This window comes from Balearica regulorum, chromosome 25 (assembly GCF_011004875.1).
Source record: "Balearica regulorum gibbericeps isolate bBalReg1 chromosome 25, bBalReg1.pri, whole genome shotgun sequence".
In the NCBI taxonomy this organism is placed as follows: Eukaryota; Metazoa; Chordata; class Aves; order Gruiformes; family Gruidae; genus Balearica; species Balearica regulorum.
Genome location: NC_046208.1, coordinates 743,368 through 754,981, shown reverse-complemented (window position 1 = coordinate 754,981; position 11,614 = coordinate 743,368). Strand labels below are relative to the sequence as shown.

Genomic DNA, 11,614 nt, shown 5'->3' with positions numbered 1-11,614 from the left:
CAACCTTTTCTGTCCCTAGAAATCAAAGTATTTAATTTAGTTGGAATCTCAGAATGGCTTCCTCACTGGGTCGCATTCACTGTGGTGGGCTTCACAGTCTGTCATAGCTCTGGTAGACACTTCTTTTTCAGGTGGGCACGTGAGATTGCCTAAGAGAGGGATGCATGTTGAGTAAGAGCAGCATCTGGCAGGACTGCATGCCCAAAGCCAGAAACAAAAGGAGAACCAGAAACATACCCCAGTGTTCACACTGAGCATATATAATTAACTTAAATTCTGATCTGAAAAAAAGTCAATTGTACATGCACAGTGTCAAGTCTCCATACCAGATCTTCATCAGTGGAGATCTTGCCTGACTACCTGCTGACTGCTAATCAGATTGCCAGTTAAATCAGGAGATCAATACAACCCTTAGAAACTGAAAAGTGTCTGTGTGTTTTACCCCTTAGCATTGTTATGATATTGGGTGGGTATAGGCATTCATCCTGGATAACATTGCAGAAGGCTTCTGGCTTGTCTTTGTTGTTGTTGTTTGGGTTTGGTTTTGTGCTTGTTTTTTTTTAATTTTGTCTTCAGCATATCGATTGTATGTCTTAGAAAAACAGAAATATCCAGCACTTTCCAAAGAAATGAAACCAGATACAAAGTGGCTGTCCTGGTTTCAGCTGAGAGGATTGATCTTTCTTCATAGTAGCTAGTGTGGGGGTATGTTTTGGATTTGTGCTGGAGACAGCATTGAGATGTTTTTGTTCCATGGACCTATTGTTGAGCAGTGTTTACGCGGGCCCAAGGCCTTTTCTGGTTCTCGCACTGCCCTGCCAGCGGGATGGCTGGGGGTGCACAAGAAGTTGGGAGGAGACACAGACAGGACAGGTGACCCAAACTGACCAAAGGGGTATTCCATACTATATGACATCATGCTCAGTTTATAAGGAGCTTGGGGGAAGGAGGGGGGGGGGGGGCAGCAGCATTCGGAGCAATGGTGTTTGTCTTCCCAAGTAACGGTTACGCGTGACGGAGCCCTGCTTTCCTGGAGATGGCTGAACACCTGCCTGCCCATGGGAAGTGGGGAATGAATTCCTTGCTTTGCTTGTGCGCATGGCTTTTGCTTTACCTATTAAACTGGCTTTATCTCAACCCACGAGTTTTCTCACTTTAACTTTTCCAATTCTCTTCCCCATCCCAATGGCGGGGGAGTGAATGAGCGGCTGCATGGTGCTCAGCTGCCGGCTGGGGTAAAACCACGACAGTGGCCTAACATACGAGCCAAGCAGCGAATAGGATTATGAAGTATTTTCAGACCGTAAATGGAGATCGTTGGCATATGATATGCAACAAAGAGAACTGCTGTTTTAATCTGTGGTTGATAGGAAATGCTGCAACTAATCCTAGGAAAGAGAGAAGAGCGTAAGTCATCTCTGAATCTATAAATTTAAGACATGAGAGCTATGTTTCAAGCTATTACAGAGAGACTTGCAATGGACAGATGAGCTTTGAAAATTCAGCAGCCGCAATCTGTTTTCATGCAAAACCTGGCAAAAACACTTGTTTCTATGGCAGCATATTGGGATCTTATTTCCTTTTATCAGTGGAGGTCTGCAACAGGATGGGGTTGGAATTAATTCCTCTACCAGAATACTAATCTTTTAGAAATCTGATTGGCTTTGTCTGTTTCTCATCAGCATAGCTTCTAATTCTCTGTTGTTTGCAAGCATGGACTTGTTTTTATTTTAATATCCACAGTGCTATATGCAGTGGAAATGAGTTAATCTGCTCTGTAAGTTAACCTGCTTGTAAGATCACAAAGTTTTCATTGTCTGGTGCTACTAACAGTGGAGGAGTGAGTAGGAATAATGTGTGATAACTTCTCCTCATTGTTCCTACTTTCATCTTAGGCATTGGTCAGTGACAGAGAATCCTATTAAATTACTTTTACATTTAAGCTTCTGGTACATGCTGAATCTCTCTAGCCCATTACAGAGATTCCTGGGTAATGAACCCAAGAATTTTAGGATTACTAAATTCTGTTTACAGAGATCATTTAAAACATTTCTTGTAGAACATCAGCATACTTTCTTTCACTTAATGAAAGTGTAAAATAACTGATGTCAGTGAATGGATTGGTTTAGTTAACAGAAAGGTTAAAGATAAATAATTAACAGTGTAACTGGCTGTTCCAGAACAGGGCTACAAAGCTGATGGCTGTAAAAACACATTAAAAATTTCTATTACTGAATAGTCTGCAGGTCAGCAGAGGGGCAACCAAAGAAATGGATCGTACGGATCAGACTTTTAACTATGGATTTTAGGAAACTGTATGAACGAAGCCTCAGGCACTCATAGATTGCCACACTGGACTTTGTTGTCCTGCCACAGTCTTTTGTCTTGCTGCTCCCAGTAGGTAGTGGGGTCCTGCTCCCATCAAGCGTTCAGAGAAGTCAGTGGTGAAGGAAGTCTATGGTCATGTCCAGAAGGACATTCAAGGAAAAGTTTTTCTACCAGCTTAATAGTTTGTGTAAATTACTGAAGAGAAGTGAACGTGTTTGTCACTCTGGTGATGTTTAGTGCGTCTCTGACAGGTGGGCAGGCTAACACGATGCCAGCAAAGAAGAGGTAGTAGCCAAGAGGTTCTGTGTCTGTATCAGTGTGGAGGTAACCTGTGTATGAGCGGCAGTAGTCACATTAGTCTGGAGATCTGCTCAGACTGATTTATTATGCTTCCAGATAAATGAATTTTCATTCTTAATACTTGGTCCGATATTTACGTAATAATGCACTGCAGCGCATTCAGAGGCTGGGTAAAAAAGTTGCAGTGAATAAAGGCACTGCTGAAATTATGCTACGTGCTCCAGTGATTAATAATTCCTGACATTCAGCATACACCACATGGGACTCTGCATAATAGCTCTAAATCTTCATGACAGTAGGACTCTGGACAGATGGGACTAAGGACATTGCATCTATGTAGTTGCCCTAACAACCAAATTTGTAATCACCTCAAAGAATGAAATCAGGTTTGTGTGGCATGACCTATTTTATGTAACACCATCTTGAAGGGCATTAATTATGTTCTCATCCGTTAATTCTTTATTGCTCAAATCCTGTATCAACTTTCTGTTATTTTACCTGATTTATCAGGGATAGATGTCAGGCTAGCTGGTTGAGAGTTACCTGGGTCAACATTCTCTCTTTAAATACTGGCATAATATTAGCACTTTTATTAATGTTTTGAAACTTAGTATTCCAAGGCTTGTTGAACTTAGCATTAGCTAGCGAATGCTGTTGATTTTAAAATATTTATTCCTTATAAAATTTATTTAATAACTTTTGTTGCAAATATGTATGTTGGTTGTTCAGCCACTACATTTTCGAATGCATGTGTACTTAATGAAGACTTTGTACTTACTCTGCATCAACAGCTTGTCTTCATCTAGTAATGTCCCTTGACGTTACTGTTGGCCTCTGTCCTGACAGTTTACTTCCTAGTCTCCAGCTTCCCATGTGAGTTTTATACATTTTTCACTTCTAACAGTGATTGGTGTTTGTTTTCCTTTTTTATTGCTATAGTTTTTATTGTTGCATTCTCCTTTTCAGCTTCACTATGATAGACTTTCAAGCATTGTTATAATTTTTTTTCTTTGCTATTGATGTTTGCAGGCATTTCCCTAAATCCTCTCAAAGCAAATTCTTAATCCTCTTTTACCCTAATCTGAATCCCCCTCTGCCCCTAGTTTACACCCATTCTTTTCTCAAATCAGAGAAATTAGCACTTTGAAGCAGCAAAGGATACATGCCTTCATACTCTGATCTGTCCTCTGCCTGTATTCCTATAGGATACGTTGAGGACACCTTAAACCTGGATGTGGGAGTCTTCCTGTGAGAACCAGTGTACACAAATATAGCTCGATTGCCTAAAGCCATGCTTGTAAATCACTGTGAAATCTTCAGAGAAAAGAATCAGCTGCACCTACTTCAGCTGTGCAGGCAAGGGCCACCTGCAATATTTTTGCTTTAGCAGTGCCATTTTTTATTCTTCTTTTGGGCACTTTTTGTCCTCTCCAGGATTTAGTTTTATGAATTGTTTCCTTTTCATTTCAGGATCATTGTCTCCTTTGAAATACCCTTAAGATTTTCCAAGAACAAACATTCTTTTCTGTGATTAAAGTTTTAAACAACCCAAACATACATATGTATATGTAGTGTATATATGTATATATAACACGCGCGTGTGTGTGTATATATATATCTACATGTGGGTGTATGTATGTGTATATTCATATAGCTTGTATGTTTAACTGCATTTAAAATATGTCAGAAAAATACAATTAAATAATGTTTTGGAGGAGTAGCAAAATAACAGTGTTGTACTTCTGTTGCTAAGTGTAGATGGACAGATGTTACTGAGAGTACAATTAATGCTCTGCTCATGTCCTTAAGCCAGAAAGAGTTATATTTAATTCCTGAGAAGTTATATGGTAGAAATTAACCCATAATTAAAGACTCCATGAAAACAGAAAGCATTTGGCTAGTCTTAATAGAACAAGAACTCTATCATGTTATCAAAAAAAACCCCTTGGAAAATTAGTCCAAAACACAGAGCTGTGTGCAGCAGTCTGAAACCACAGGAAAAGGAGACAATATTATTCAGGAATTAGCTACACACTAATCAGGACTGACTGGGTCACTCCTCCAACTCCCCAAAGTGGCCATGTTTAACAGCTCAAACTCAACTTTATCATATTTCTTATGGCTGTGTAAATCGAGAATGTGGTTGACCTGCATAAGACATACATCAGATCGAAGCCCAAGTTAGGTGATTAACTGAAGGGGCAGGTGTTGACAGAGCCACAGTGAATAAGCATAGAAGGCTGGCTGGACGCTGATGAAGCAGTAGAGGACAGTGCTTTGTGCTGAATCAGTGCAAGATGTGCCTGCTGACTTGACCCTTTCTTTCTTTTTCTCCTCCCAGATACTCCACAAAGCCCTAAACGCGGGTTTTTTCCCTTCACCTGTCAACATCTCAGTTTCTCTGGTGTTGGTGCAATATTTTGCTTCTCGTTGTGCTACAAGGAGTGATTTCTTAAAAGTTTTTCCCCTATCAATTAGTATTTCAGAGTTAATTGCTTGTTATTTCAATATTTGCTCAGCAGGTTCAAGGCCAGATGATAATTTCTCAGTGCATTTTGTTTGAGTAGGTAAGTCAGGCTGTACCTACCCACACTGTAGAGCAATTGCTTGGATTTGAGATTTGTTACTTTATGTGTATAGCACTGCATCTCTCAGTTGTGCCTGCCTGGTAACGAGCAAACTGAGTGAACCAGACTTCATTAAACTTCCACAAAACAGGTGTATAATTAGTCCTATGTGATTCAGGATGACTCCATTTCCATGCTGGCCTTCCTGTCATGATGTTGCTGGCCTATGTAGCGATTAAATTCATCAATAATAACTTTTTTAAAGCAGTGGTTAGTTTAAAAGCCTGAGAAGAGAATGACTCTTAAAATAATTAGATTTCCAGCTCCAGTTTCCAGGTTAGGATATTATGGACACATTTGTTCCTATCACATTTGCTTTGTGGTTCAGTATGAATTTTCAATAGATGACTTTGCGATAAGAAAGCAGCAATTCAGATGCAATTATATAAACAGTAAGATCATCCTGGAATTAGCCTGGAGAGTATAAAGCACACACAGAGCTTGTGCTGGGTCACTGCCTCTCCCAGCTCAAGGCAGAATCAGGTTCCTGTAATAGGGAAGAATTCAGCTGACAAGAGGTTGGTACTTCCAGACTTGTGTTGTTGCAGCCACAGGGTAAACCAGACCGTGTAAATGAACGGCTTTTGCTATGGGAATCTGACAGCTGGAAGAGACTAGAGGGTGATGTCGAGATGTTTGTAGACACTGTCATTTAAAGTTTGTAGTTTAGAGGCTATAGAGTAGACCCTGGAATTGTCTCGGAGCTAATCAAAGCTTTTGTTCTGGGGATCCCCCAGCAGGTCTGAGAAATGAGGTCAGTACAACAGACAGATAAGGCAGGGATTCATTGATTTGGACTCTTTGCTGATGTTCTTTATTGTAATTTGCTTGAATCTATTATTTAATTCTTGTCAGCATTCCCATTTCATCGTGCCTCTGAGCCAACTAGAAAGTAAAAATACAGTGCTATGCCTGATATGCACAGCTGTTTATTTTTCTCTCTTGAACATTTTATAGGATGCTTTAATTTTTTTTTTTTTTGAACCAGTGAGATTATTTTAACAAATCTGGTTAATTCTAGGGCTCATGTTCTCTCACATGTCACATTTTCAAATCCTTTGGCTCCTGTTATTTTTCTGTGTCAGCATTTTATCACTCATTACTGAAAAGTTCCATGTAATATGCTTTAGTAGGGAAAAAGTGAATTTGTTACATGCTGTTAATGGCCTGATTACCCTTCTTTTCCGTTTAGTGGCTAGTACTATTTCAATTAAAGGTCTGAGATTGGAAAGAATTTGTCAGGCTGTAGCCAAAAAAGTTAAGATTACTTCTAGTCTGTGACTATCATAACTGTTCTTGTCAAATTCTGAGAAAAGGGCTGGAAGGTGCATCTAGTGATACTTAGGGTTTGCTTTGTTTTTTCTTTTTCCCCCCCATCTAGCATGAGTCCCTTCTTTGTGATGTCTCTCCTCTTTGGCCTGACTTTCAGTCAAACAGCATCACTTTGTGCTCCTTCTGAGTATATAATCTATGTGGAGAAAAGGGAATGTGCCTACTGCCTGGCCATCAACACCACCATCTGCGCTGGATTTTGCATGACTCGGGTACAAGGCGTTACTCTGTTTTAGGCAGCTGTTTCTATAGTGGCCATCACTGCAAAACAAGTGCCTGTTCTCACCGGGAAATTGTGTGTAAATGATCCAATTCTAATAGCGTTTGTCACAGACAGAAAAATCACACTGTCATCGTGTTTTCAAGTTAGCTTTTTGTGAAGGCATGGATGAGAAATGCCAACCCTCTGGAACCGCGGAATTTGTAACACCAGTGGCTGCTGCCACTGCAGAGCCTCTGTAGTCAGTTTGTGGGGTCAGGATGGAACAGGTGAGAAGCAGATTATATTTAGTCACTCTCATTTAATGTAAATGACTTGGGTAACTTCTACTCCCACTACTGTTATGACAGCTAGCTGTGGAGAGTATCTTGCATGTAGGCTTGAGCTTCACTGTTCAACACGGCATTTTAAGTTCTTTGGTCAGTAGGTAGCCAATACAGGTTACAAAGCACTGTTAGTGCTCTGAGCAAGCAGATTAGTTAAAACCATAAAAGCAAGGTGAACTTATCCACGGGGGCAGAGAGCCCCAATCACATGCAGATTCAAAATTACAGATCTGAACAGAAATACGCTGAAAATATCAGCGCCAGTCAAAGTGTAGAGAGGTTTGCTTGCTGCACATTTGAGAAAACATCAAAGGAAGTCTTCTGATACTCATATATGTTTCAGTGAAACAATGCATTTCTTTTTCCTTTGTAGGACAGCAATGGCAAGAAGCTGCTACTCAAAAGCGCTCTGTCACAGAACGTGTGCACGTATAAAGAGATGTTGTATCAGACAGCACTGATTCCGGGCTGTCCTCATCACACCATCCCTTATTATTCCTACCCTGTGGCTGTGAGCTGCAAGTGTGGTAAATGTAACACCGATTATAGTGACTGTGTTCATGAGAAGGTTAGGACAAACTATTGCACTAAGCCACAGAAGCTCTGTAACATGTAAGCTTCCAAGAGAACACGGTCAAAATGTACCTCTCTGCTCACAACTAAACATAAATAAAAGTATACTTCGTAACAGGTTTGCAAAATGGTGTGCACAAAGTTTTATTCTAAAGACGTATCGCTAGTTACTTCAATTAACGGGATATTTGGTGACATGCACAAAAGCAGAATCCTAGGACTGCAGGTTTATTTAGAACCCACCTGTAATTTACTTTGGGGAAGAAGGAGAAATGACTGTGTATGTATAAGCCTTTGCTCATAAATCCCAGGTATTTTGTGAAGAGATGCTCAGAGACAAATACCTGATATATTTCAGAGATTAAATAAAAGGCAACGCATACTTTTAGTGTTGAACATTTTAATTAGATTTAGATTTTGACGTATACTCACAGCCTTCATTTTAGCAACAGTATGTTTCCATATATGTGATACTAGGTTTTTTTGAGGACCCTACCATCAGTGTAGTCAACTGGGACTAAGCACATACAGTTTGCTTACCTATAGATCTATGTCATCACCACTGTTGTCCAGATCTGTGTTCATTAGGCATATTTTTTCATGTTTGCACTAGTGGAGTAAGCCTCTCTTTTCTGCTGAAGTATATTGTTTGAAAAACTTGTCTCTCTGTGAGCACTGAAGAATCAGTGAAGCTTCCAATCTTGTTATTCTGTTCTCCAGATAGGGAGTGTAATACCATCAAAATTAAAGTGAAACTCAGAAAAAACCTCTTTTTCCCCACACAGGTCAGCTGTGAGTGGGAAAGTGAGCTGAGCCCCACCCTGTGTGCTGAACACACACAGGTGAGAAGTGCAGACCCAGGAACAAGGAAATAAATGTAAACTAACAAATGTTTCCTTCCCACTGAGATTCCCCCCTCCCCACCTCCTGTCAGTGCTATTGTGTCATTAGACCCGATGACGCCCTGGCAAACTATGATTGTACTAAACCAATCCCTGAGAATGATGGCTAGTTTCCACCTGGTTTAAGTGATTCTAAAGCAAAGTAGAAGAGCTTATAGAATCCAGTGACAGAGTTGCAACTTAGCCCCTCGCTGCTACTACCTACAACAGGAGTGATGGAATCACACTTTGATTAAATTGTCCCTGCTCAGGTAAATGTCACCTCTGCTGAGCCAGGAGTACTGTAGACAGACAGCAAGATGACAGTGAAGGCATGAAGAGGGCTGACGAAAAAAAAAATTCTCCATGCTTCCTTGACTGAGGAACAGCACTACCATTCTGCATGTCTTTGCAAATACAGCCAGGGAAAAAAAATTTAAAAATCTATGCATATAAAAAAAAAAGGACTTTTAACAATATGAAACTATTAAAAAAAAAACCCTAGTTCAGAGCTAAGAATTTGCAGCTCTCTGCAAATGCACTCTATTCCAAATACCTTCATTTTATTTCAACTGCAGCAAAGCCTCTGTGAAAGACTAAGGGAATTTGCTAGGTGGCCCTCCTTGAGCAGGGGGTTGGACCAGATGACCTCCAGAGGTTCCTTCCAACCTCAACCGTTCTGTGGTAATAGCAAAAGCTTTGTCCAGGGCAACTGCAGCAATAAGCTGACAGCATTTGCACACTTGTCAGGGATTCTACACAAGGCCTGAACTGTAATTGTCATATGTATAATTTGGTGATAAAGAAATGCCTTCACACAGGCAAGGTTTGAAAATTTAAATTCTCAAGAAACACTGTTTAATAGAAAATCCAGAGGATTTTGCAGGAACAGTAGGAGACCTACCTCTGTGAGATATGTCCCTTGCACCTATGGTTTAAACAATCCAGTTATGGCTAGATATATACAAGATGACTACTACAACTGTTGGACCAAGAGAGGTTAGTTTCAATTAAGTTATAAAAGACTTTCTGGCAGTGAGAAAGTCTGGTGTTCCCCAGTCCCCAACACAACTGTAAAACCCACATAGTGACAGCAGGTGAAAGAACTGTGGACTCCCAAGTTCGCAGCAAATAGCTGCAACGTGAATTGCTACTCTAGTATGTGAAGAGCACAGAGGATGATAGGAAAAAATTTGGAAGTAGGTTAGCAGCAATTATGTTACCTAGTAACTGGCAAAGAAACAAAATCTTCAGCTTTTAAGATCAGACAGTGCCTTCTGGAGGTGTCTGAGCCTTTAAAAAGGGTATTTAGCTCAGGAAAATTTAAGTCAGCTTACTATTAAGCAGCACTTGCACTTAGTAAAATAAAAAAGGGAACTAGGCCTACTTACAGTAATAAGCAGCACTGCAGTTACTATAATACTCCCTTAAGGGTGGGACTGACAGATGTGTCTTCAGTATGAACACACGCATGCAAAAACCAACAGTCTACTTTTATGGTTAACACCTGTGCAAAGTTACCAACATGATGCTTAAGAAAAATCTAAATTAAGACGTTTGCATTGTGTTAATGCATCTATTTAAATATACATTTACACGCTCTTGGAGCACGTTGTCCCTTTGGCCTTTCAGCAGTATTTGTGTTCAACTTCAAGACAATCTAGATAGCAATCTATTGAGGTGATGATTCCTTAGGGCCAGGTGTTTGTTTACATTTAATTTATCCAGTCACATAACTAAGCAATGGATTTGCAGACAATCCTAACAGATTTACACAATCACAGAACAGTGGGGTTGACAAGGACATCTGCAGATCATCTGGTCCAACCCCCCAGCTAGAGCAGGATCACCCAGAGCAGGTCGCACAGGATCGTGTCCAGGCAGGTTTTGAATCTCTCCAGAGAAGGAGACTCCACAACCTCTCTGGGCAGCCTGTCCCAGTGCTCGGTCACCCTCAGAGGGAAGAAGTTTTTCCTCACGTTGAGATGGAACTTCCTGTGTTCCAGTTTGTGCCCATTGCACCTTGTCCTCTCACTGGGCACCACAGAGAAGAGTCTGGCCCCTTCCTCTAGACATCCAGCCTTTAGATATTGATAAGCATTAATAAGATCCCTTCTCGGTCTTCTCCAGGCTAAACAGCCCCAGCTCTCTCAGCCTTTCCTCATACGAGACATGCTCCAGGCCCCTCATCATTCTCGCAGCCCTCCACTGGACTCCCACCAGTAGTTCCCATCTATCTTTTACTGGGGAGCCCAGAACTGGACACAATATTCCTCTTATAACATCTTAATTCTGGTGAGGAAATAACAGAAAAGCATGGGAGCACAGAACACAAAGTAGGTAGGGGGCTTGGTCAGTCAGAATCCGTGCTGAGTTAAATTTGTCCTTTAAACGTCATCGGCCTCCTCTTTAATACTGGTACTGTCGTCACGTCAGTTAGGCCTGTCTTACCTGGGAGAGGCTTGAAACCTGGGTCATCCTCTCACTCCAGCTGCTTTGCTGCTAACCACCTCACAGCCCAGCGCCTGGGCTTCACGCCACCACCACCAGCCCTGACACGGAGTACAGGAGCCCGGGGGCTGGGGGGCACAGGAGCCGGACCAGCCGCTCCCCGTCGCCTCGCACCACAGCCGGTTCCTCGCAGCCCAGCGCAGAAGGCCTCAACGCCGGTGCCCAGCAGTACCCACGCTGCGGTTGGTTTTGAGAAGCACAACCCCCAAAAAATTAACGTGTCTGAAATTGCGGAACGAGAACGCAACCGCAAAGCCCTCAGCTTCCCTCACCTTCCTCTGGAGACGAAAAACTCGCTACCGCGGGAGGCGGCGGGGCCACGAGCCAGCGGGCCGGGCAGGGACAGGGGCCGGGCAGGGACAGGGACAGGGCAGGAACAGGGGCCGGGCAGAGACAGGGCGGCGCCGCCCAGGCGCCAGGGGGCGCCGTTGTGCGGTCCGCCCGCAGGGCCCCGCCGGCCCGCGCCGCTCCCTGCGGTGTGACGAAGGGCGGGGAGGGCGAAGCCTGGGCCCACCG

At 42.2% G+C, this 11,614-nt stretch overlaps 1 protein-coding gene across 2 annotated transcripts; it reads left to right on the top strand.

Moving 5' to 3' along the window:
• Positions 1-4,301: 4,301 nt before the first annotated feature.
• On the top strand, positions 4,302-7,816 carry TSHB (thyroid stimulating hormone subunit beta). 2 transcript variants are annotated; one of them, XM_010311083.2, is made up of 3 exons: positions 4,302-5,773; positions 6,637-6,799; positions 7,507-7,816. In XM_010311083.2, exons 2-3 carry the CDS (start codon positions 6,638-6,640, stop codon positions 7,747-7,749), a joined length of 405 nt encoding a protein of 134 aa, XP_010309385.1. In that variant the 5' UTR covers positions 4,302-5,773; position 6,637; the 3' UTR covers positions 7,750-7,816. The 2 variants fall into 2 exon arrangements, with proteins under 2 accessions (XP_010309385.1, XP_075631793.1); XM_075775678.1 differs by lacking the exon at positions 4,302-5,773 and having other exon boundaries at positions 5,782-6,799.
• Positions 7,817-11,614: the final 3,798 nt, after the last annotated feature.